Source organism: Dermochelys coriacea, chromosome 19, assembly GCF_009764565.3.
Source record: "Dermochelys coriacea isolate rDerCor1 chromosome 19, rDerCor1.pri.v4, whole genome shotgun sequence".
NCBI classification, from domain to species: Eukaryota; Metazoa; Chordata; order Testudines; family Dermochelyidae; genus Dermochelys; species Dermochelys coriacea.
The window spans coordinates 9338569-9365950 of NC_050086.2; the positions used below are offsets into that span (position 1 = coordinate 9338569).

Below are 27382 nucleotides of genomic sequence, written 5' to 3' on the forward strand. Positions count from 1 at the left end.
CCGGCTTCCTCAGCTATCCTGCGTCCCTCCCGGGAGCCCCCATGTCTCCTACCCCGGCACGCTGCGTTTCCCGAGGGAGCCCTCTTCCCTCCCCGTGTCCCTTCATTGACCCCTTCCTCGGCTCTTCCGCCAGCCCTCTCATAGAATCACAGAATCTCAGGGTCGGAAGGGACCTCAGGAGATCATCTAGTCCAGCCCCCTGCTCAAAGCAGGACCAATCCCCAATTTTTGCCCCAGATCCCTAAATGGCCCCCGCAAAGATTGAACTCACAACCCGGGGTTTAGCAGGCCAATGCTCAAACCCCTGAGCTATCCCTCCTCTACTAGGGTCCCTGTCACTACTCTCTGATTGTGTGTGTTATCCTAGTCCCTAGCCTCCCTGTATGCTCCCTTTATCACCCACGTCTCCTGGCTTTTCCATCCCTGCCCTTGTCTCCTCTGTGCAGCTCTCCCAATCTCTCAGGTTAGTGCAGACCCAGGGTGCCCCTTCCAATGGGGTCTCTTTTTACCGTGCTGGAAAAGGCATGTGTATTTCAAATGTGACACAAGGCACATGCCTCTGCATTTCTACACACTCAACAGAGGAAATGTATTCGGGTAGGTGTGACTAGGAGCATTGAGATGAGATTATACGAAGGTTGGCTATTTGGAAAAACTTCCTAACTGTGGGGTTTTCCACCAAAGGCATCCGATGAAGTGAGCTGTAGCTCACGAAAGCTTATGCTCAAATAAATTTTAGTCTCTAAGGTGCCACAAGTCCTCCTTTTCTTTTAACTGTGGGGTGTATAACATTGTGGAATAGTCTTCCCCCCCTCCCCGGGAAATAGTGGAAACCTGGTCACTTAAGATATTTAAAACGTGGAGTGGATAAAGCATTCGAAAATTATCAAACTTACACTAGCCTACGGAGATGGACTGGATGTGACCTACTAGGTCTTTCTCTCCCGCAGATTTCTAAATCCTCTGCATCTGTAAATTACTCTGGCATCTAGCTTGGGGAAGCAGGGATTCAGGACTTTTTACCTGGAAACAAAGGACCAAATTCTGGCCTTGATTTAGCCCCACACAGTGTTGGTGATATCAGCAGAGTTATTCGGGTGTAACTGAGAGTAGAATTTGGCTTAATGCCTACAGTTTGTGCATAAAGCCTGGCTGCCTTGCAAACATTGCAGTGTAATCTGTGACCTAGTTAACCAAGAGCTATAGAATCAATGTAATATTAGATTGTATGTATCCTGTCTTTTGCCATGACTGATAAACTTGGAGCAAATCTTAATAGATCAAAAAATGCCAATAAAGAAAACACAGAGATTTAATGATGTAGAGTATTAATTTCCTGGTTTTGTTCCTTAGTAAAGCTGTAGGCATTTAGCATGTACTTACACAGCCCCAAGTTGAACAGAGAGGAAAATGAAAGGATAAATGGATAATATCAAGGTTGACAAGCCCTTGATGCAACCTATCTTTTAAAAAATATACTTTTTTTTTTAAGCTCTCCTTTTGGTTCTGAGAGTGCTGTCCTCAAAACAAAGGCTGCAGTACTGGTAAAATTCCAATTTCTCTGCTAGGCAGCCACACACAACACACCCAGGGGTGCTAGGTTTCTTTATGATCCCAGGCATGATTGAACCATCCTTTCCCTCTGCCTGTCTGCTGCACTGTTGTTAGCCAGCAGGGTATCAGAATATACCAGTATCTTGCTCTCTCATACACTTCAAGGTAAGGATTCTTGTATACTTTGATATCTTGTGGGCTTCCAGTGCCAAAGTACACTAGGACAACATGATGCACACACGCAAAGCTAACATCAGTTTTGTTTTTAAAATAATTAACTGTGTCACTAGATCATTTATCTGTGTTTAATTTTTAATACATCATTTAATATTTAGCAACCTGAACATATTCAGGCCTGAGTGCTTAAAATACATTCATAATTAGTGCATGATGGCAAAGTTAGGTTTTCAGGGGGTCAGAATTCATAAATACAAGTTTCATGCCCAAAGATACTTTGAACAGCAGGGTACTTAATCATGAAAAGTGCCTGAACTCATTTTTTTTCCTCTCTGTCCAAAAATGGAGCTAGAAGACAAAAGTGATTATACAAAACAGGAAGGGGTTATTGTACTGAACTTGTTAAGACTTGTTCTTTTCAATAGAAGAGACACAAGGAAGGAAATGAAGAGGGGAGAAGATAAAAAAATATATATAAAAGGGAGAGCAGAAAGGGTAATAAATGGTAAAGAGGAAACCAGCAAAGTCATGACACAGCATTTAGATTGTCAAAATACATTTCATTTGTACATTTTGTGGAAATGTGGGGTATGGGTGAGTGGTGATAGCAGTGGCATTCTGCAGGGATGAATGATCAAATTACTGCACATTCAGATGTATATGTTAATTACAGGACTCTGGATTTGACTGAGACACCTGATCCTTGATGATGTCCCGGTCCCCTTTCTTTCTTTCTCCCAGAATTTCAAGCTACGCAATTTGCTAAAATCTGCTCCAGATTGTTCTGGTTGTTCAAGTCTTTTTTTTCCTAGCTCCTTCTGGAGAATGCACCTAGTGCACTGTAAGAACACAGAGAGGATGGGTATGAACAGGGCTTGAAAAAAATTGTGGACACTGGTGAGCCAGAGGCCGCGTGAAAGATGAGACAGAGAATTAGGACATCATCAAGGACCAGAGATGATGTCTCGGTCAAATCCAGGAGCTTCCCCTTTCTAGCAGTTGAAGGAAGGGGTGAAAGGCCTACCAGGTTCTGTTCCTGGAACTCTGCTCAGGGGCTCCATCTTCTATGTCAGCTTCTTTTAATCATGATCTGATACATTAAAATCTGCTCATCTTTCAGGCCACTCTGGCTGCTGGCAGTTAGATTTGTTTCCTTCCTCGCCCCACCTCAGAGTCTGTTGACAGTTGGGTGTGTCCACAGCTTCTTGGCTGTTGCAAGGGTGATTGTGTATGTGTGTGTATGTTCTACTCTTGTCCTTCCAGCCTCTTCCCACTGTAAATTTACTGCTGTCCACAGGATAAAACTGCCCAGATTGGTGTCATTTTAACTATGCTGCTGTTTGGGAAAGCTCTGAACAGCAGCAGCAGGGGCACTGAAGCTGTTTGCAGATTCAGGAGTCACACCAGCAGTGAATCTAGTTCACTGTCTTGCGGTATTTGAATCATGTGCACAGTGGATCATATTTGCTGATGTTTTGACTCTCAAATTGGAATATAAGGTAGACTGCTGTTGGTGTTACTAATTAGAAGTAATTGCAGTATTGCAGTGAACTTAGTTGGCTAGCATATTTTCCCAATGAATGCCAAGCTGTAAACCTTAGCATCGTGGGCGCGTTACGAAGGTTCTCATTTCTTTTTTTAATCCCAAAGTCAGTGAGCAGTCTCTTTCTTCAAAAAGAAAGCACCTGTATTTCACAGGCTTTTTACTGCAAAAGGTCAGTGTCATCTGGAGAATTGCCTAGGATGTGCTGCTGTGTGTTACTTTTGACAGCTGAGTACAACAGGAGTTCTGACCTTTGGAGAAAATTGCGATAAAACCATATCATCGCATTCCCAGTGCTACGGGTTAAGAAATTGAAAGGGCCTGGAATAATTCATCTCCTAAACTGAGCTCTGAAAAACATGAGTTGTATAACTGATCAATCATGCATGGTTTCAGGGAATGGTTAATTTTTAACATGTGCCAAATACTGATTAATGTTCAAAGTCAAAATGTGGTTATAGTCAGACAGTGACTGTAAAAACAACACTGTGGGATTCCATATTTATTCTCTCTCTCTCTCTCTCTCAACGATTTTCAGATCAAGTTGTCTCAATTACAAGTCAGAAATATTCTCCCTCTCCCCTAACTCCCCAGCTGCCATCACTGAAAATTCAGCCTGGGATCTGGAAAAATCAAGCTGTGTGGTGTCTGCCTCTTGCATCATAAATGTTTCGCAATTTGAGTTTAGCTGACAGTGTTGCTGATGATGCATGAGGCAAAATAGAATGCAGATTTCTCTCCTGTTGCTGCATTGGCTCTGCAGGTCTAAATTGAGGGGGGAACTTAGTGGGGCCTGAGAACAATGGAAAGGACACAACTTTACCCTGAAGTGCCTTCAACCCAACCAAAGCAGCAATGTGCTAGTGTTCGAGAATAGGTACCAATAACTGACTGGAAACTGGCCATAAACAAAAATGAAACTGACTAGCCTGCCTTCTCTCTCAAAGCTATGAAAAATCCAAACTGTAAACAAGCAGCATAAATAAAGGAGACTTACAGTTTCTTCAGGTTTAATAAACAAAGGCATTCATAGTAATTTAAGTAAGGAAATGTGTCTTGACCTATTATAAGAGAATGGGATCTTAACCTGACAATGTCCTTGTATCTGAGTTTTCAAGGCATGATGAGGGAATGTGTCAGAGTTAGGATCACAACTCAGGAGTTCCTTGCGCTTAAGTCCTGTACTTCTCTGATTATATATTAAGATTGTTTTTATTGGTAGTAATTAAGATGTATTTGCTCTATATTGTAGCTCTTTTCATCATAGTTTCTCCTTCTTTTGCCTCCACTCACATTTACCTCACCTGGCCTTCTGTTTGTCCTTTTTAACATAGTTCTAAATATGTATTTAATTTGACAGTTTTCTTCTATTCAGGTTCTTATTTTCAGAGGCCATCCATATGGTTTCCCCCAGTTCTTCCAAACAAAGTGTTGCCATCCCTGAAAATGTTATTTTTTTAATCTTTGTGACTAATGATGAGACTATCACCAAGTCCCTCCACTAAAATACTATATTTTCAGTTGTTGTAGTGGTCATTTGCAGATATAACATATGGCTGAACAGCAGACAACTATCAAGGTAGATCAATTTTTAAACAGCTTTTTGGCAGTTTGCTTCTAGCAGATAATTTATAAGAATTAGAAACATTAGATTAGGTGCTCAACTTCCATTGAAAGCCAGTGGTGTTGGGTGCCTAATTCCCTTAGATGCTTTTGAAAATCCTACCCAGTAATCCATTTGTGGATAAAATACAACAGGTACATTACAGGTAGCTGCTGAGTAAGTGCCCTGTATCATCCTTCTGAAAAAAGAAAAGGAGTACCCGTGGCACCTTAGAGACTAACAAATTTATTAGAGCATAATCACTTCATCGGATGCATTTCATCGAAATGCATCCGATGAAGTGAGCTGTAGCTCACGAAAGCTTATGCTCTAATAAATTTGTTAGTCTCTAAGGTGCCACAAGTACTCCTTTTCTTTTTGTGAATACAGACTAACACGGCTGCTACTCTGAAACCTTCTGAAAAAGTGCCTCAATCCTGACCCCTGGTGGAAGAGGAGAGTTCAGTTCTCAAGCTCACTCAGTTCTTGGCTCTGCAGACATGACCAGCGCGGCTGGTAATAGTAATGATGGCATTTGATGTATATTGAGCCAATAGGAACTGGACTGAGACCACCAACTTTAGTAGCAAAGAGCTCCTAACAGTCATTGGTTTTAACTTACAACTGGCTTGATTGTGAAATGCTCCATAACCCAGTATCAGTTCTGGAGACAATTCCTCTCCCAGTCCTGAATGTGTCAGCTCCCTCTCTCTCCGTATTCTTCTGTGTGGTGCAATTATTTCTCCCTAATTCTGAGGACAGCCTTAAAACTAAATGCCACATACTGTCAGGTCTAAAGCTTTCATAGTACTAATAGCAACTCCAGATGGAAATGTACTTTTCTGAACCCACTTGTCTAGCCTGGACTCAGATAATTTAGTCCTTTGTGGTGGTCAAACATTAGTCAAGTACCTTGTAAGAGAGGTACACTGGAAATTGATTAAAGAGAAAACTGCTATAGTAAAACTCTTTATAGTGAAATAGAATGAAGATTCCAAACTGTTTCAGTATATTGTGATCAAATCATAATTCCAGCTGTAGAGGAAAAAATAGCTTTGCTATGAGAGGGTCCTGCTGTATTTTGGAATTCTAGCTAGATCAAGGCCTGCTGAAATTTTCCTTTATATTGTGGTCTCTTTTCTCATGCATTATTTACTGAACCTTTGAAAAGGCACTATACTGTAAATTCCCCAAATGGTGCGTACAGTATGTTTTGTGCTTCACTAGCCTCTTGTGGATTCGTGCAAACAAAATTTAGACCTAACCCGTGTATGTTGAGACTGTGAATTCCTCATTCAGCACACGTGGTATATGGTTAACTGTACTAAACATATATTTGCACCATTCGTGTATATGGTTAATTGACTAAAAATATTTGTCCTATTGATTGATGTATGAATACAGAAAATATTGCTACCTCTGTAACCCATGCTACTGTACAGTATACTTCAAGATCGTAATGGTATAGGAGTACACACTAGTGTTGCTACAGTTAAGGTTATTTCAGCATTTCAGGGGATTATAATTGTCAATAAATGTTTGCTCTTGGCTACAATATCAAACACTGAGAGCTCTTTTTCCAAAACAACTAAAGGTGGTGTAAAGCTGATTTGTAAACTGCTGCTTAAAGACAGTGCCATGTTCATACACAAGCAAAATTACTAGAGCATGTACCTCTCCAGACAGATTACAGATAATGACTGAACACAAGTGCTGGACATGGTTAAACAGGTTTCCAGGATGCATACAAGTCTGTTATGCACAAAGCCCTACATATTGCTGAATTAGTTCAGTAAATGCATGGAAACTCATTGGGTTGCCTCAAATACAAAGAGAAGAAGAATCTAGCAGTATAGTTAGATAATGGCATCACCTCATCTGTAACACTTTACCATATATTGAATCATTTAATCTTCTCAATAATTGTATGTCACAAATATTTGCTAAAACACGGGATCTTATCCAACTTGACTCATTCCCTGTGCAAAATATTTATAGGTTCTTGATTAATCTTGTAATCAACAATTAAATCTGTTCCCTTACCGGGAGGATTATTTCTGTTTGTTCTTTCATTTTGCTTCTTTGCAAGAGTTCACAGGAAACGCTCTTCTTACTCTTTACATTTTAAATATGTATCTAATCCTTAAAATTAGCTTGTTCTTAAATTAAAGGAATGAAGGATGGAAAGAAAATATGTTTTATAATCTTAGATGGGTCTGCAGTTTTGCTTCTAAACCTAACATTTACATGCAGTTGTCTAAAAAATGTGAACTATTCACTATTTTACTGTAGGGAGAAGAGAAATCCTGTATTTTGAATTTTATCATATTTTAAACTTAGAAAAGCAATGACTGTATAGACCCAACAAGTACCTTAGAATTGTAGAAGACTTTTTTGGTGCATGGAGTTGACATGCGCCCATAATTGTTGCCTTAGCTGTTATAGTTTATTGTATGATACAGTATTTTGGAAAGGTTTCAGAGTAGCAGCCGTGTTAGTCTGTATTCGCAAAAAGAAAAGGAGTACTTGTGGCACCTTAGAGACTAACAAATTTATTAGAGCATAAGCTTTCGTGAGCTGAAGTGAGCTGTAGCTCACGAAAGCTTATGCTCAAATAAATTTGATAGTCTCTAAGGTGCCACAAGTACTCCTTTTCTTAATGGGTATATTGTGCATGATGGACCTAACACAAACTCAGGGAAGGAGGCATAGTGGGAACGGAGGAGGATTGGATAATATTAATTATTAGACCTTTACATATTTATTAGAGACTCACATCATGTCCTATTAAGGACAACAGAACACTAGGCTCTGGGTTCCATTTGTGGCTACAGATTCACTTTGTGGGCTTAGGCAAGTAATAAAAGGACATTATTGGATTAAATATGGCCCAAAATTTAGATTTATTTTGTAAAAATAAGGTTTTAATAAACTTTTACATAACCTGTTATGATAGATATTTCTACTTTTAAATGTCTAATATAAACACTACCAAAAAATTTCCCTTGTAGTTTTTAACCCAAACAATACAACTATTGTTCTAATATAACAGAACCAAAAGGTGAAATTTACTAAAAATAGGAGTGAAATGGACTACTTCACCTTCGTTGTCCACCCTGAAAGACATGGCAGAAGTAAATTGCAGAAATGGTGAAAAGTAGATGGTTGTTCTGTTTTTTTAAATCTTTCAGTGTTAACCTGAACAATCTGTGGCATTAGATGCATAAAGAATCAAATCTTTAAAAATACAATATTGTACTCTTAACTTCTCTATCTTAGTATGTCCATCTATGAAATGGGTATTACTGTACTTACCTAATTCAGCTAGTGTGTTATAACTAATTCTTTCAAAGCACTTTGTGTTCCTTGGGGAGCTTTATAAATGCAAATTATTTTTAGAGATTGTTCTAAACCAAAAACTACTTTACTGCTTTCCCTCTCCATACATTTGTCTTGAAAGCTGAAACAAGGAGTCCCTTGGATATAACCAAGCTGTGTACTTGAGTCAGTGGAGAGGACTAAAGGGGATTAAAAAGAAAAGCAAACTGAAGTCCCACTAAAAATAACTTTTAGTTGCTTATTTGAGTTAATTGTTTTTTGTGTGTGAGATTGACTGGGAGCCAGGAATTCATTAGTTCTAATCCTGCCTCTGACATTTCCACTCTCTGGTCTTGGATGCATCACTTAACCTTTCTGTTCCTCAGATCCTTATATGGTAGAATGGGGATAATCATAAGAGCATTGTGAAGAATAATTTATGTAGAAGGCGTGGAAAATGCTACAGCCGTACAACTGATGGTGCTTTACATTTTCATAGTGCTGTACAAACACTAACTTGCTATAACAACAATATCTTCAGTATTCTATAGGAAGTGTCAGTTCTTTAAGTACCCTATCTTGCTTCAGTTGAAGTCAATGCAAAACTCCCATTGACTCCATTGGGAGCAGGTGAGGTCCTAAATGCTTGTCAATACTGAGAATTGAAACCATGTTGGTATCTTTCTAGAGAGCAGTGTTTTAAAACAGCGTTCTTGCTATAATTGTGTTAACATGATTTCCCTGGCCAGTGAAGAAAGTGCATAGCTGTGTACTTTGGAAAGTAACAAAAAGACATTTATAATGCTGTAGGGCCAGCTCATACTATTTCTACCTTAATGCCATGTGTATAAATGAGCCCCGCTAGCTGATGATAAAAAGCCTCCAATAGAAGTACTGGAGTGTTTTCAGTTCTCCAGTTCCTCATCAGAAGGCCCCCCATCTCAAATTTTAGTGCTGGCAGTCCTGAGTTGAGGAACAAAGCCTGATTTTTCTGGAGTTATGAAAATAGAAAATTTACTCTTCACAGCTATTTTCAGATGCGCTAGCTATACCCAGGCAAATCCCCAGTTAACTTTTCTGATGCTGCTTAACCATCTCAAAAGCCTTCCTCCAGCAATGGAATCAGGACGTGATTCTCCAATTCCTAAACATCGTGGTTGCTTTGGACCATGCACCCATCAGACCTCTGTGCTGAATCTTAGTGGAATTACATATAACCAGCATATTGCTTCTCTGATGTATATAGAATCTTCCATTCTCTTTGGTGGATTGGTTCAAACTATATATTTTTGAAAGGGTTACTGATCTCCAATAAATCCTCCATAAGATGCAGGAAAGAGTCTTAGAGACCTTCTCTTCTTCCCATTCCTTACTCTCTGGTTTTCCAAAATTTAAGGACAGGAAAATTTTAAGCTGAATATTAGGGGGGAAATTCTTAAAAATTAGATTTGAAATAGACTTCCACCACTTTTTTGGGGGGAATCTGTTGCTTGGGTTGTTTAAAACAAGGATAGAAAGAGTATTCAAAAATGTATTGTGGGAGACAATTCTACTGTCAGGGACATGGACTCACTGACCTAATAGGTCTCTTTATCTCTTATTTCTATGAATCCTTATGTTTGTTTGCCTTAGTTTATTATCCATGTAATCTAACTTCCTTTTCATAGCTTTTTTCTTTCAGAAGTTCATTAATCATTGCAGTGTGATGACCCTCTAATGCAATGTTGGAATTATGCCAGGGCCAACCCTCTCATGGTACCAAGGTACCTCTCATGATGGGAGGTCAGACTGAATGAAAGCAAGTCCACTTAGTTCTGGCAGCTGAATTCTAACACTGTTCTAACATCCACTCCGTGTGCTTTATTTTTTATTAAAGATCCAGTATTTGAAAGCCGATTTCTCTGATTTATTGTTAACCAAGAGACTCCTGGAGGAGTTTATCAGCTTTTGGCTAATAAATTTGTTACGGTGCTCCAAGTATTTCTTAACACTTTCCTTGAGTGACACACAACTCAAACCCTGGATTCTTGGAAGGCTGCAGGATAGCTTTCTTGTCTCTTTTGTGGGATCATTTTCTTGTATCTATTACTGACTAGTACCTGTAATAAACTGTCAGATTACTCCTTGCTGACTGGTTAATGCTTGAGAATTGCTCCTTCCCCCGCTTCAGAAGTTCAGATCACAAGTAACTCTTGAAAGGGAGGGGACAGTAATGCTCCAATCAATGCCTCCAAGCCAAAACTACAAAGACAGATGGGCTAGCAGGTCAACCAGCAAGAAATCATTAAACTAAAGCTCATCCTTCAGATCACTCATATTAAGTATTTAGGATCTGGCTGAAGCACAAGGGATACGCCTGACTGTTTCAGGCCCATACTGGATCAGAAGTTGTGGGCTGTTCTGGGTTCTTCTCACCCACACTCCAGCATTTGGACTGGAGACCAGCTGACTTTACCTCAAATGTTCCTTTCTTTTTCTGTTCCCTCCCTCCTTCCCCTTATACAGAGCAGGAGCAGAGGGGAGGCAACTTGTTGCCTGTATTTTCCCTTCCCCTCAACTATCCCACCTGCTTGCACCTCTGTGTGGTTTGAAGCCCCCGTTGTTGGTCCCATCCAAGAGCCAGAAGCAATTAGTTCTTTCCCACTGATGGGGAAAGGGAAATTTAAGATGCCCAGTTCTAAAACAAAGGAGATGATCAACACAGATCATCAAGCAGTTGGCTAATACATATAATAAGTCCTGGGTTTACAGGCTAAGACCATGTTCTTAGTACCAGAAGCACTCAATGTAAAGGAAGATTCTGGGTCTTCTGCTTCCGTGGATTTCATGTAGGGAACATGCCTCACCTTGCAGAATGTTAATCCTCTGAGAGATCTGTAGGCCAATTAAAGGTCTGTTGAGCATGCTTTGCAGGGCAATCTCAGGTACTTCAGGGGCCCTGGACTGTTCCATTCAGTATCATCCCAACTGTAGTCCATGAGGGAACTCCTTCTCTGAAACATATAGCTCTAGTTCTAATCCGTGTACCTCCAGCTTTTACTGTTGTAAACCCTGTGATAAACTAGGAATCTCCTGTGGCTATTCCAGTCAGTGAGCTTAATTTCCTGAACCAAGCAGCCCAGCTAGCAATTTTTGGTTTCATTCAATAGCAGTGCCCTAAGCAATACTGCTGTGAGAGGACCATGGCTCTCTGGCTGCATGCATCTGATGAAGTGAGCTGTAGCTCACAAAAGCTTATGCTCAAATAAATTTGTTAGTCTCTAAGGTGACACAAGTCCTCCCTTTTCTTTTTTGTTACGCTACTGTGATCTGGTTAAGTTAAAGCTAGAGAGCCAGTCAGGAGTCATCTGGTCTGAGGCCAGACAGACATTACTTACTTGCCTCAGGAGGCTCCATGACAGACTTTGTGCATGGAGGCTCCAAGGGGCATGGTCTGTCTATTCTTCACCACTTGTATTCAGTACCTTGGGAGTGTTCCTGGTGTGATTCTGCGTCTGAGGCAGAAGACCACAGTCTCCTGCTCCCTCTGTATTGTTTCTTTAAGGTGTTCCTTTCATGACTTATACACCAGGATTAAGTAGTTAGGCCTGATAGGTTTTAGGTGGCATAATTTCTCCTACTCATTTTTTGTTTTTAAAGGCAGAAAAAATTCCTTGGCATTTGCCTGTTCTTGTAGCCTGCTGCTTTGTCCTTCGGGACATCTGCTGGGCTTCTTCCTACCCAAAAGTGAGACTCCTCAGAGATATCTTTAGAGAAGGGAAAATTTCTTACCTTGTAATAATGCATTTCTGAAAAAATCATCCTGCAAGATACTCATCCACCTACCTTTGCTAGATTTTTTGATTAGGAGGTGAGGTATTCTGGGCTTACCCCCTAAGTGATTGTCTGTTGCTCATCTGGGTGTTGGTCACTTTAGAGAGAACTTTTGGTATTCTTTGTGTGTAGTTTGAGATTTAAGAAGTGCAAAACAAGTTGTCATCTTAAGTCAGAGTCTTTAAGGAAGCCTATATATAGATACATCCCAGAGCCAAATATCTTAAAGCTATGGGAATTTCCTGAATGGCTTATGCTTCAGGCACAAGACCCAGGAGTGGTACTCTTGCAGGATGCTTTCAGAAAAGCAAAATTACAAGGTAAGTAATTTCCCCTCTTTATTTTATTTAAAGCTTGCGGGAATAACAGTGCCTAATATTCAAGAGCTAGCACCAAGCTAAACAATTCATAGTCAAAAGCATTTGACAAATCTAAATAATAAAGCAATCTCTGAAGTTTAGCACTCTGCCTCTTGAGTCTGTCTCAGACCCCAGGCATGTGCAGCCCCCTTCTGCACCCCGTCGCAATAGCTGTAAAAAGGGTTATTTTATGGAGCCACAGTATCTTGCAAACGTCATCTAATTTGCAACTGTGTCAGCAAAATTAGTTTTAAAAAGTGAAAGTACTCTATAAAATTTGGGCTGTACAGTTAATGATTTGAACCGTTCTGCAGATAATAGGGGGAAATATTTTCTGTGCATTTCAGAGTGCTTTATAAACTCTAGCTGATGTAGGGATTCTTGAAACCACAATGATGGTGAAGTAGAGCACTGTTGGGAGTAGCTCTTTCCAATATCGGCTGTGTTGGGTTTTTGTTGACTTTGCAGCATGTCTGTGTGTGTACACACACAACAGCCTCTTCAAGCATTTTTACTGTACGTTATAGATAGGTATTTACAACCTTAAGGCCAATTTAGAAAATGCATTTTTTTTTGGAGGGGGGGAATAATATTCTATACACTTCCTAAATGCATATGAGTGACCCCAAATCCGTGCGAATCCAGCACATTTGGTTCAAATTCTGTACTAAATTTAGTATGTTGTGTGTGGTGGAGTGAAGGCAGCATTCCACAAGCAACGAAAACCAAAATCAACATTCTTTTATAATTTCTTCATAACATAGCAGTTGCTGAAAGGGGTACTTATCCAACCTTTCAGTAACTATAACCGAGGAACTAATTATCACCCAGGTGGTTTTTAATTCTTTTCTTATGAAGGAGCATGCAGAGAAATTTCTCCTTGTCCTTAGTTTCTCTTGTCTTCTCCCAGTCATTTATATTCTGCATGTTGTTTGGCAAGAAATCTTTAGTTTCATCTGCATCACAGAAGCTATAGTTAGTTATGTCTGATTTTAGCAGCTGACCCTAATTTTTGCAGCATGCAGAATGACCATTTAAGCACCAATCTGCGAAAGAAATCAGCCCTCCAGTTTAATAGGATCACTTCTTCCAGGCCTGTGCAAATTGGGAATATGTAAAGCCTCTTGTGAAAATTCTCTAAACCTTATGACAGCAAGTTCAAGTACTTGAATAGTAGCAAGAGGTAATAAACAAAGGACCGTTGCTTTTATCCCTGCTTCTTTTGTGCTGAAACAGTGTTGGTCATGCATTGGAATCTGGTATGCTTGATGACTTATAGAAGCTTGAAACGAATAAGGTTTCCTTCTTCCTTTTGCTGTCCTGGAGAGACCTGAAACACAGATACTTTCATTTCTAATAGAATTCTCCATAAGCTTCAGATGGGGTAAGTGAGTGGACCCTTAATGTAGCTCTCCCCCTCCTCAAGGACTAAAGCACTCTACAGTTTGCCCTAGACTCAGTTTCATTCTCAAAAATCCATCCGATGAAGTGAGCTGTAGCTCACGAAAGCTTATGCTCTAATAAATTTGTTAGTCTCTAAGGTGCCACAAGTACTCCTTTTCTTTTTGCGAATACAGACTAACACGGCTGCTACTCTGAAAAATCCATTGTTCTCCTTTTGCAACCTGTTGTTTCATTAAGAAACTTTAACTGCAAAATCAACCACTATTGCTGAGATGTTTCCTAATATAGAAACAGCTGGACTCAGTGGGACTTAATGCCCCATCGAAAGATTTTTCTTTTCTTTTGATACAGTTAAACCCAGTTGTGTTTGGAATTGAATTAAGAGTTAGTTTAATTGTGTTTTGAGATGTGTTCTCTTCCTTTTTCAGGTTTCCAAGCAGGGGATAGTGAGTCAGGAGGACTCCTGGGTTCTGTTCCTGGCTTTGTTACTGACTTGGTACATGACATTGGGCAACTGAACGGTGTATGCTTTTGTTTCCCTGTTTGTAAAATGGGAAGAATACTTGCCTTTCTCTCATGAATGTGGTAGGGCTTACTTTAAATATCTGTAAAGTCCTCTTAAGATAAGTGCTGAGTATTTTTACCCCTCTGCTCCTAGTCTTCTCCTGTGTACGTGGAGATATTTGCCTGTCTCAGTGGAAGGAGGGGAGTGATGGTGAAGCTCAGTTTTATGGTTTGTAAAGTGCTTTGAGGTCCTCAGCTGAAAGGTGCTGTAAAGTTAAGGTTTCATAGCAAATCTGCAGCTACCTGGGGCTTCACAGCTGACACTATATTGTGTATATCAGCCACTCAGAATGTCACAGCAGCAGGCGGGATAGAATTTGGATCTTTCTGCTGCAGAAGTGCAAACCCCTACCAACTAAATGAAAGGAGAACCTCAATTAGCAGTTAGAGCTATATAGGACATAAGATACAGTTGATCATTTCTGATACAGTCCAGGTTTAAACATTCACCTCAGCTAGTTCATGATGATGGAATTGTTGTTGAATTGGTTTATCTTAAGAGTGAACCCAAACTCATGAACTTGGTATCAGCCCTTGTCATGATGCATGTTCACCACTGGCATACCCCTTGGGCATCAGGGGTCTCAGTCTTCTGCATCTCCTGCTGGTCAGCCTTCCAGTTGAGAAGCAGCTAAATCCAATCTGTCAAGCGACAGAAACTCACACTAATGTCAAAGTCTCTCAACCAGTCTGCCCTTCTTCTGAGGTCTTCAGTTTTCTTCTTAGCTGCTCTGTAACCTTCTCCCCAGATCCATCATCAAGCACTGACCCCTCTGACGGCATCTGTCTGGGGTGCATGTTCTCCTACAGCTTCTGGCTCAGGCCACTTCATAGAAGTGCCTCTGGTTCCTCCTTTTAGGAGTGAATGTTCTCCCTTTTTATAAGGGCCAGATGTCCATTATGTTATCACCTGATGGCTCCGGGTCCTGCCCCTCTGGCTGAGAAGCAACTAATTAGGTACACCTGTTGTACCTGTGCTGTAATTAACTGGCTATTAACCCCTTTTCAGTCTATGATCTCACCCCCTCACAGCTCTGCTTTTGCTTATGCAGAGTTAACTAATTAATTCATCTGGTGTTTCCAACTGTAGATTTTTCCAACTGTAGAGTCCAGCTGCAATTTTTGCCTTGTTTGTGTTTCCTATTCAATAGTGATGAAAATGGTGGAAAAAATCTCTAATATAAGTAGCTTGATGATGCACGCTAAAGACTGCAACAAAAGTCCTGGGGAGAAAGCTCTTCACTGCCTGTTTGACATTATTGTATTTACTTTATAGATAATAAAGATACATGTAGCAAATGATTTACAGCATCTGCTTAATGTCTACTAATAAATTTAAGTATCTGCTGGTGTATTTACACTTCAGGGGCAGATTTGGCAGAGTTTCAAGATCAGCTTTAAACCCCATTTCAAAGCACTCAAGGGCATGGGAATGGCTCAAGATTCTGGGCATGGCTCCGTGATGATGTACTGAATAACTGAGGAAGAATCAGCTGGATCATTGCAGAGGGGTCTGTAAAATACTTGAGGCTTTCCCAAACATTGGGTGTCCTTTGTGGCAGATTCAATCACCAGTGACTGGGCTTCATGTAGGAATTTGTGGGGTGAAATTCCACGGCTTATGTTATGCAGGAGGCTGGATAGATAATTGCAATGGTGCCTTCTTTCCTTAACATATGTGAACAAAGGCTATAATCCCAGGTGTTAATTTGTGGTAGATAAACTATATGACTAGGGGTGTATCACTCTCTTGATACGATAGCATAATAATCCATACATTACCAATCAAGGACCCCATTATGCTAAGCACCTGTCTCTGAATTGAGTCCCAGTGGGGTGCAGCTGCAGCTGAATTAAGTCTTGAATTATAAACCTGACTGCCACTGACTGCTTGAGTAATGATGGGGAAGTCACTTTCCCTCTCTGCCTGCTTTTTCCTCACCTGTAAAATCTTTGAGATGATTATTTTTACTTTGTTGAATGTTGAGAATTAATTCCTTTCGTGTTACTTACATTTGAACGTGCAGAATGCTATTCAAATTCAGTTTAATAGTAGTAGTTCATTTTTATTTATTATGCCTCACCACTCCTGTGAAATGATTAGCTCTATATTTCAGATAGGTAAACTGAGGCACAGAGGAACTAGAAAAAAGAAAAGGAGTACATGTGGCACCTTAGAGACTAACAAATTTATTAGAGCGTAAGCTTTCGTGAGCTACAGCTCACTTCATCATGGAAGAGTAGGGAATGGATTTTTCTTTGACGTCAGTGGTAACAAGTTTTCCAATCAGGAGTTCAAACTTCCATTCCCAGTTCTAATCCCTGGTACTCACCTCCTCAGTGCCAATAAAGATGAGTGCAGCTTTTGTGAAAGTTAGTTATATAATAAAAGATCCAACTAATGACTAAAGAAATGACGCACATTATGGTTGTCAGGTGCTTAAATGAAAATATCCATTTTCTTTGTGTTTTATTCAAGATTAGAAGCTAACATGACTGCTTTAAAACAGACAGGTTAGCCAGGGTGTCTCTAAATTGCTCAAGTTCCTGTTGGGATCTATTGGATTTACAGTAATCTTTAATTATAAAATGTAATTACTTTAGAATGGATTATCAGTGTTGCTGTCCATTTCTGCATGTTGCCTAGTAACTTCTTAATCTGCTGTAGCAGTGTCTGTTCTGCTAGTTACAGACTTTTATAATTGTAAAATAATGGCCTGTGGTTATTAGTGCCTGGTTAAATGAAATCTGTTAGCCAAGTGCCACAACATTTAGCAATAAAAATATTATGTAGAATGACTTCTAAGGATGCTTTCAAAATAAGTAGGTCTGGTAGCTCACGAAAGCTTATGCTCAAATAAATTTGTTAGTCTCTAAGGTGCCACCAGTACTCCTTTTCTTTCAGCATGACAATGGCTCTGTGGTAAAGCTTTTTAATTTGAGTTCATCATTAGATTCTTCACTGGAGTTTGGGTGTATATATAACTGTCTTAAAAATATAACTGAGGGCCTGATACTGATCTTGCACCAGTTTACACTGGTACAGCTCCCTTGACTTTGGTGAAATTACTCCTGATTTACACCAGTGTAAACAAGTAAGATTAGAATAAGGTCTCACACCTATCTTTTACTCTTACTGCAAGACACTGACAGCAAGTTATACCTTTTAGTATATAGTTTTGTCAGGAAAATTATTTTTTGCAGGGTGGGAAAAATATACAGCAATGTACCGCAGGTAAGAAATCTGAAATAGGAACGGGAGCTAATTTCAGTGTCCTAAAAGGTTGCGGCAGAAAAAGTCAGGTTGAGTCTCATATGATCTACCAGGCTAGAGGCAGAAAAGGTCAGGTCCTATCTGATACTGCCACTGATCTTCACCAAAAAGACAAAGAGGAAAAAAACCTACCAGTTTTGAGTTGCAAAACAGTGGGAAGCTTATGTTAATAATAATTTGAAAAATGAGCAGCAACAAAAAGAATTGCTGTTGGAGAACCCCAACTTGGAATTTTGTAGGTAGTGTGATCATTTAAATATTTTATAGGGCGCTAATGGGTAAGGATTTTTTTAAAGGCAAAAGAGCCATGAAAGTGGTTATCTTGTAAAGATAATTGCTTTGTATAATGTTCATGGGAAGCTCTTGAAATGGACTGATTGGTTGGCATATTTAAATTTCATCTCTTAGGCATTTACTAATTATCCTAGCCTAGATGGATAAAACTAATCAAATAGCTGTTTGGAAATGCTCTGCATTTTAAAATCATACAGGGCAGACGTGAGGAGGCAGACGTGAGTTTGATTTCTCGTTGATCCTCTCTGCTTTTACAAGCAGATTTAACCTAGGGTTTTTAATTAGTTAAATACTGCATATGTTACATCACATTGGAAGTATTGTGCATGCCCATTGCCATGGTAGAATATTTCTTTGGTAAAACATTTCTTTGGTGAAGTTTTTATCTTGGACCCTGTTTCCTCATCATATACCCTGAGGGTTCTTCTGTGTGTTAGCAAAGTGCTTAGCTCAAACAAGTGGCCCGATTGCTTTCGTTGTGTAAAGTTCTGGTTAGTGGCCTTCTTCTTTCCCCGCCATGATACCCTTTGAAACCCAAAGCCTGACTTTTCACATCTGTTGAGTACCCTCAACTGCATTTGAAGTCAGCGAATCTACACTTTCAACAGTTCGGAAACCCAAGCTCCCCAATACTTAGGGATAGGACTTGCCCGTTACACTTGTCCAGCGTGTTCTGTGGCATACAGTCCTGGGCTGCTAAAGCACTGCGAAGGCAAGGAACTAATGGAAGCTTGGCACGGTAGGCTTTTTAATAGAACTTTATTGATAATTTGATCAGGGCAGTGCTGGGGGGGGGTTGCAAGGGCTATAGCCACCCCAAAATTTGCCATAGACCCCCCCTGCCCTCATAGCTGCCTCGTAGCAGCTGCCGCTTTCTAGAGCGGCAGCAGAGAAGTAAGCCTGGGTAGAGGGCTGGGGTGCCCAAGAACAGCCCCTGGTCCATATCCCCACCGACTGGGGTGTGCCACCCAGGGCAGGCGGCAGGTCCGGGACTCCCCACAGCAGCTTGGACTGACTCACTCCAGCCCGGGCTCCTGGGCCCCACCCCTAGTGGTTGCATGCTGCTCCCCAAGGGCTCTGCCAGCCCCAGAGCTGGGTCCTCCGTCCTGGGCAGTTCTTACCAGCTGCAAGCAGCCAGAGCCCCACACTGCCTGGCTCCAGCTGCTGGCCTCTGACCTGGGCAGGAGGCATGGTCACAGAGGGGGTGGAGCCATGGAGGGGTGGGGCTTATGGCAAGGGGGGGCACAGCCCCCCCCAATTTTCTCTCTGGTCAATCTTGCCCCCCTTCCCCCTCACTGACTGGTACTACCCCTGAATTTGATTCACTAAATAAATATATACCAGGTGTTGTGATGGTCATATAAGCAAATTCTTACTGAGTCAAGACTTGCCAAACAAATGGAAACAAATTAAAGGAAGGGAGTGAATCAGAGGAAATATGGTAACAATGTACGTGCAGCCATGGTATCTTCATTCAGCTTCAGCAGAATTAGAAGCGTGTGACCTGTCAGTATAAATATTAAACACTTGTAATATATCTTGCTGCAATATTTAAAGGACCATTGCCGAGAAAAATTTGGCCCACCATTCTAAAAATAGCTTTTATAAAACCTACATCTAATAAAAATGTCATCTCACATTGAAGAAAAAACGCAATGAAAACAGGTCTGACAGTCTTTCCCCTGCAGTGTTTGAAACCCCATTACTGCAACGTTAGGAACCTGCAAGTGAAACTCCCACGAGCTGTTCTGTCCAAATCGACCTTTCCACCCACTGTCAGCGGGGCTCTACATGGGTACACGGCTCTGCTGAGACGGAACAGTTTACAGGATTGAGGCCATAATTGATTTCCATTATCTACCCTGAGAGGCGTGCAAAAAGTATTCAGAGCATAAACTGGGGGAAGTAAACTATGTCAACAGTGAAAATTTTAAAAATCCAAAGTGTTAGTAAAATAGGTAAGGAAGTATTTGTCTCCAACACATTTAAATTGACAGTGCCATTTAAATGTGTAGCTGGATTTCTTTGTGGAAAATAGGGTGGATTATACAGGTCAGACAGAAGAAAGACAATCTGACAAGATTAATTGTGACTTGGAATCTGTGCTGTAAATCAGTTGAAAGACTGGGTGGTTTGTACTTCAGGGTCAGATCGATAATTGTCAAGTGGCATGCAGCACACCAGTAAAGATTAAAATCTAAAACTATGAACCAGTTTGCATAAAACTCTTTATATTTATAGACATTGTTTTAAAGCTCGATATATCATGAGCTTCCATGGCTAGAATAGTATAAAACATTCACTTTTAACCTTTGACAGGTTTCAGAGTAGCAGCCGTGTTAGTCTGTATTCGCAGAAAGAAAAGGAGTACTTGTGGCACGCTAGAGACCAACAAATTTATTTGAGCATAAGCTTTCGTGAGCTACAGCTCCCTTCATCCAGTGAAGTGAACTGTAGCTCACAAAAGCTTATGCTCAAATAAATTTGTTAGTCTATAAGGTGCCACAAGTACTCCTTTTCTTTTAACTTTGGCATTTCATCAGAAATCAGACTTTAAAACTGTAGAATCATAGGATTGGAAGGGACCTCGAGAGGTAGGACTAAGTATTATCTATTCTAGACCATCCCTGATAGGTATTTGCCACATGGGTCTGATTTTCATCTTGCATTTTTTCTTTCCTATTTCAACTCCAGCTAGCCTTTAATGGCCACTAACTGCTTAAAAACTTCAGAGCTACATACCAGTCCTCAGTCTATACGATATGAAAATGTGGAATCCCCACTTTCTGAGGCGCAATTAATCTCTTAACTCTAGGGGTTCATGAGATGTGCTGCTAAACTTGGCCTGGAACGGCTGCTGCAAAAGGGCTGAGTTGGTAGAACTGTGAACTTTGTTCGCTGTTAAACTTTTCCAATCACTGCTTCTGGACCAGTGATCAGAGGGAGGAAATCCTGATCCTGGAATCTGAGATAGAGCCACATCGTGGCTCTTATCACAGAAATATACCAGAGTTTAAAAACAGCAAGTGAAATTTTTCTCACACAAAGGAGATGGCAGCAGCCCTTCAATATCTCTAGGCAGCATGCCGAATCTAGTCCAGCCTCTGTCTGATTATCAGCCCAGAACATAACAGCAAAAGAAAGTTTCAGGCATTGCAGCCAGCAGGAAATCATTTTATTCTGAGGCTCTTCAGAGTTGCATGACAAATTTAACTTCATTTGCCTGGTCAACCATTTTGAAGGAGAAAAGACCCAATCTAGCCTAATGAGTGGGGAAGCTCTCTCCATAAACAGCATTTTGGGGTGGCATGTGAATGTGAGCAAACCTTGGAGATTATTCTTGAAGTCCTCTGACTTTACTTGTATGAAATGTCCGGTGGTGGAAGGGGGGTGGGGGGTGTCTTCTTTTAAAATTCTGCCACCAAATTCAAGGAGATGTAATTGGGGCAATTTCCTTTTCTCTGCTGGCAGAATTCACCCTCTCTGGATACTGTTAATCAATCTGCACCAGGGAGGACAGATCCTGGGGCTCCAACATACTTTGAAAAACAAATGTTTTGCCTCTTGGAATGGATCAGAGAGACCTAGTAGCAGGTATTTTAAAAATCCAGGGGAAGATACCCACTCTGCCCCCTCTCTGATTTTCATCCCAGTCTTAGTTACGCACGTTGCAGAATATTAGTTATAACAGTCAATATGTAGTTGGCTTATTTTTCAGCAACAAAGCATAAACTTTCCAGCGAAGTGGAACTTGCATGTGTTTGCCAAGAGGGTGTTCCCTTCCTCCTTGGTTATGATTTAAAAGGGGAAACAAAAGGGTTCCTCAATCTCTCACCTCCCTTGTCTGCAAGCTCTTGACCCTCTGATGTGTCGGTTTTATCACCAGCTGTCAAGGTTCCTTCCCCACTCTGAACTCTAGGGTACAGATGTGGGGACCTGCATGAAAAACCCCCTAAGCTTATTTTTACCAGCTTAGGTTAAAACTTCCCCAAGGTACAAACTATTTTACCTTTTGCCCCTGGACTTTATTGCTGCCACCACCAAGCACCTAACAAATATATAACAGGGAAAGAGCCCGCTGGGAAACATCTTTCCCCCCAAAATCCTCCAAAACCCTACACCTCCTTTCCTGGGGAAGGCTTGATAAAAATCCTCACCAATTTGCATAGATGAATACAGACCCCAAACCCTTGGATCTTAAGAACAATTAAAAAAGCAATCAGGTTCTTAAAAGAAGAATTTTAATTGAAGAAAAAAAATAAAAGAATCACCTCTGTAAAATCAGGATAGTAAATACCTTACAGGGTAATCCGATTCAAAACATAGAGAATCCCTCTAGGCAAAACCTTAAGTTACAAAAAGACACAAAAACAGGAATATACATTCCATTCAGCACAACTTATTTTATCAGCCATTTAAACAAAACAGAATCTAACGCATATCTAGCTAGATTGCTTATTAGCCCTTTACAGGAGTTCTGACCTGCATTCCTGCTCTGGTCCCAGCAAAAGCAACACACAGACAGAGAGAACCCTTTGTCCCCCCAGCTTTGAAAGTATCTTGTCTCCTCATTGGTCATTTTGGTCAGGTGCCAGTGAGATTAGCTTCTTAACTCTTTACAGGTGAAAGGGTTTTTCCTCTGGCCAGGAGGGATTTAAAGGTGGTTAGCCTTCTCTTTATATTTATGACACCAGCACAGGAAAACTTCTTTTGTGAGAGCCCAGCCCCTGGTAAAAGTTCTGGCAAAACCATCCCTCTCTTCAGTGGCGTACAGGATCATACCCTAGAAGAGGATAAAGGAGCTTTGCTTAGTATCATCCAGGAAATGCCCCAGCTTTCCCCAAAAGCATTGCTACAAAAATAGTAAAATAATGAAAATGTCCTATTAAAAATAATACTGTCACTGGAAAACAGCATCAACCTAGAAAAAATGAAAACCTTGAGTCATATGATTGATGCATACTTAAGTGCCTTTTACAGGAGGTTGTTGCTCTGTTGGTCGTTAAGTCTTAGCTTCCAAGAATCAATGAGCTCTAGTGACTAATTCATCCCACACAGAATGCATAAAGCCAAAATGGCTTCACTTATTCATCCAAAATTCCTCCTTCTGGCAGTGCTGGAGTCTGAATGTTATCAGTCAGTTCTGCAAATGTTTATCCTCATTCTTAGGACTAGCCCTGTGAAACTTTACTTTGGAAGCTGGATGTTTAAAAAAGAAAAAAAACATTGGTGATGTGGCTTTTTGTGTGTGTGCTAATTAAGGCAGATGCTCGCTACATTGGGTTTGAGAAATGGACAGCTGGAGAGGGATGGACAGCAAGGGAATCAAAACAGCTGGAAGAATATTAGATGAATGAAGCCTGTATATTTGGGCAATAAATAGTCCAAGAATCCCTAATCTGGACAGATAGACATTGGCCACTGTTACATAGGCGTGACTGTTTTAATCATTCCTTCTCCACAGTTCACCTACAGTCTTTAAACCCCTCACTCTAACAAGAACAATCGTATCTTAGTTGGGCAGAGATAGAGATTACTGTTGATCCTCCAAAGCCACCTTCAGATCCACCGTATGACTTCATGACAGGGCTGGAGTCAAAGAAAAGCATAGGTTTTAGACCAATCTGACTGGAACTGTGTGGATTTATCAAAGGAGGCATTGTTTAAAGGACTGCTTGGAACCTGACAAAAGTCCTGGTCTTTCCTGTCTGAAGAGAGGATACTTGTCAGTTTATTTTCCCTGCCAGCTAGAGCAAAAAGGGCAAGTGGAAGGAAGAAACAATGTTTGCATGTACGTGTTGGAATCGTACCAAACCCAGTGCCCAGAATCCTCCCAGGAAGGCAAATTCAATGACCTCTAGGAGGTTCTTCCCAACACAGACAGCTTTGTGTCAGAGAATTGTTTGACTTGGAAGGGATCTCTCAGACATCGATCTTCCTGATGGGGAAGGGCTCCCACAAAACCATCTTGAGAAGATGCTATTGAGTCTTGATTGGAAGATTTCAAAATGACACGGATTCCATCCTCTTCCCCAAAAGCATGGAGATCTGCTATTAATAAAAATGAAAGTTCAGCTTGAACATTAGGGAAAATTTAAATCCGAGTAACATTTATTTTAAGATAAGATCAGCTTCTTCTCTTGCTCACTTCCGTATTCTTATGTGCATGATTCATCCCAGTCCTGCTTCCTTTTCAATGTAATACATATTTATATATCTGCGTTTGACAAATGATCAGGTAGGATTTTAATACTATTGTACCTGATGAATGGTTCACTATCAATATCATAAGGAAATGTTAAAACTCAAAATGTAATCTCTTTTGGGGAATTAATTTTGGACCCATCAAGCTTAGCATTTATATTTTTCCCATTTGTAATTAGCATTTTGAAATTTTAGAAGTTCTTGGCTGAAACGGGATAATTCAAATAATTTGATGTTCATACAAAACTCCCATTTAGTTTGACAACAAAGTATGGGATATTAAGTTAGACTCAGGAACCTACTATGAAGTGAGCTGTAGTTCACGAAAGCTTATGCTCAAATAAATTTGTTAGTCTCTAAGGTGCCGCAAGTCCTCCTTTTCTTTTTGCGGACCTATTATATTATCACAATCCCAAATTGTACCCCAGAACTGATGGGTCCATCCTGTCAAGCCTGAAATACCATAGTATAATAAAAGTATGGTACCGAATGAGAATTTCAAGCAGAATTCTTATGTATTCAGTGCAGTGTAGACTTTCATAATTAGTGGGTCACCAGAAGATGCACGACTCTGCACTGATCGGGATCAAGCCCTGCATTAAGTCTGAAATTTAGTTCACTTTAATAATCTGTCTAATTATCCCCCCCCCATTTCTTTGTAGATGATGAAGTTTGCTTGGGATAACTACAGACGATATGCATTCGGAAAAAATGAACTTCGACCGCTAACTAAGAATGGACACATTGGTAACATGTTCGGTAAGTTGCCACCGTGTAAATGCAAAGTAGTAATAGCGCTGCAAACTCCCATTTCTTCTCCTTTCCCCTTGTTGCAGGGAAGCAGCCTGCGTAACCTCAACCTCTTTCCCCTTTAACAAAGTGGGTGTCTGGGATTTTCAAAGGAGCCTCTGGGAGGTAGGTGCCCAACTCTCATTGGTATTCTGTTGAAGCTGGGCCAGAGGTGGATTACAGTTTTGTGGGGCCCTGGGCCAGAGCAAGTGGAGGCCCCTCCCCACCCTTTCCGCCTGCGGTCCCTGCTTCCCCCTCCCCCCCCCTTCCGGCGCTCTTGCTGGGGAGCAGGGTTGGGGTGCGGGAGTTTCCCCCGTCCACCCGGTGTTCCTGCCAGGGAGAATAAGGTTGGGGCATGGGGGCGTGCCCTGTTCTGCCCACCCGGCGCTCCTGCCAGGGAACAGGGTCATGGCGTGGGGGCTTCCCCCGCCCGCCCAGTGCTCCTGCCAGTGGAGAGTGGGGTCAGGTTATGGGGGCTTGCCCCACTCCATATGCCCAGCACTCCTGGCAAGGAGCAGGGTCAGGGTGTGGGGGCTTCCCCAGCAGGAGCGCTGGGAGGAGCGGGGCAAGCCCCCATACCCTGACCCCAGTTCCCACCAAGAGCACCGAGCAGGGCATGGGGGTACCCATTTTTCCAGGGCCCCTGGGCATGGGCCCCATTGTCCCAGTGGCTAATCCACCACTGAGTTGGGCATCAAACTCCCGTCAGCTCCTTAGAAAATCCCAGCCTCAATCACTTTTACTATATTTAGCACAAAGTGTGTCTTGGAGAGATGCAGAGCAATTACAAAACTGACCAATTTCTGCACTAAAACATAAAGTTAATCTCAGCCTGAAGACATTACTCTTTGTCTCAACTGGTAAACGTCAGGTTCTGACCAAATTCTGTTTTCTCTCTTACTGCTCCATTGTTGAATGGGGATGTAGACTTCGTGAAATATTGAATAAGGGAATCAATATTAAAGACTCTTTACACTGTGTGTTTATTGGCTTGTATATATTTTCTCTTTAGCACATTAGATTTTTGAGGGGTGGGGGGAGTGGTAGTTTGCATAATTTCAGTACTAAAACCTAATGGTAGAGCTCTGTGGGGATCCCAGTACTGCAGAAGCAGATGGTAGGAGCAGAAAGGATGGTCTTGTAGCTTAGTTGCAGGCCTGGAAGTCAGGAGATCTATTTGCAGTGCTCCACGAAGTTCTTATGTCATCTTAGGCAAGGCACTTTGCTTTTCTGTGCCCACTTCTTTGTGTGCAACAGAGATAATACTTATGTCAGGAGAGTACGGGAAGGGTTACTTCATTAATATTAGTGAAGTTCTTTACGTTTCTTGGGTGGAAGCCAGAGATGAACTGACAGAGCAGCTTGGGGAAGCTTGCATTGTGCCTCATTGGTCCAGTCATTGCTATCCCAACCCCTTTTTTCGGAAGCACTGGTTTCACCCAGCCGTTCCCCCTTCCTCCCTTTTCTCCAGCAATACCAAGAACATCCTGCCACAGCTTGGTTTTTCGTTTAGAATCTACATTTGCTGTATCACTTAGTTTGGCATTTTCCATTCTGGTGAACTTGTCGGAATTCCTTAGGAACACAGCTGTAAACAGACAAAAGATATTGATAGGTTTTAAATGTGTTTATCATGCTAAAACAATTGCTGATGCTTATGCTTGCTTGTAACATGTCTGTGAGGGCTCTCAAGGAAAATACTCTCTGGAGCAGAAGGGTTTGCAGACAATCACTGAAGAGACGCTACATGGTGCCTTTCATGCTATTAATATGCTTTTTTCGCCCCTTTCTAAACTGCTGCTTAGTAAAGAAATGAAGGACTAAACAGTCCCTTGCTAGAGTATTGCGTCCCTGTCATATTAAAATGCATTTAGAAATTAGGGGAATACTGATTTTTCTCATACAATGCCTTTTTATTCCAAACCACAGATGTACCGTAGGCAATCCTGGTATTCTCCTGACCTGAGGTGTTGAAATTCAGCTGAGATTTTTTGCTGCAGCTGCTTGCTTCTATGTGGGAGGAAGGACACCTTTTGGGGGCTATTTTAGAATATGTTTGTGTGACTGAAAAATATTCCAGTTCTTTAAGAGTGATAGATTTTTCCCTGTTCTGTACGTGATGCTCACTTACGGCTGAACCGTCAATTATCAGCAGCATCACCCCGAGAAAAGCAGGGGACCTGTTTTTCATCAAATATGTTCGTGCAAGTCAAAATAGAAATACAAACTGAACATTCACCTTCTGATGATTCGGTTTCTGCTATGATAGAACAGTGATGTGTTTGCCCCTGCCTGACCATCCACACACCCAGTAATGAGCAGAGTAGAACTCTTCCTCTGCGGTCTCCAGACCTGTTATTTTCTTTCCTTCTCCCGGAAACCAGCTCTGCTTAGGAAGGGGCAGGTTAGGACTGTGAAAGGTTCTCTGCCCATTTTGTCTTCCATATGATGCCCCTTCATACATGGGGATCCGGGAGAGAGAGACT

At 41.1% G+C, this 27382-nt stretch overlaps 1 protein-coding gene across 3 annotated transcripts in view; it reads left to right on the top strand.

Annotated features, from left to right (window-relative positions):
- MAN1C1 (mannosidase alpha class 1C member 1) overlaps positions 1-27382 on the top strand; it is a 90174-nt gene that overhangs the window by 2463 nt on the left and 60329 nt on the right. For all 3 annotated transcript variants that reach the window (XM_038377423.2, XM_043506061.1, XM_038377422.2), the window contains exon 2: positions 24770-24866. In XM_038377423.2, the coding sequence (XP_038233351.1) occupies positions 24770-24866 (97 nt within the window). The remainder of the gene's footprint in view (positions 1-24769; positions 24867-27382) is intronic.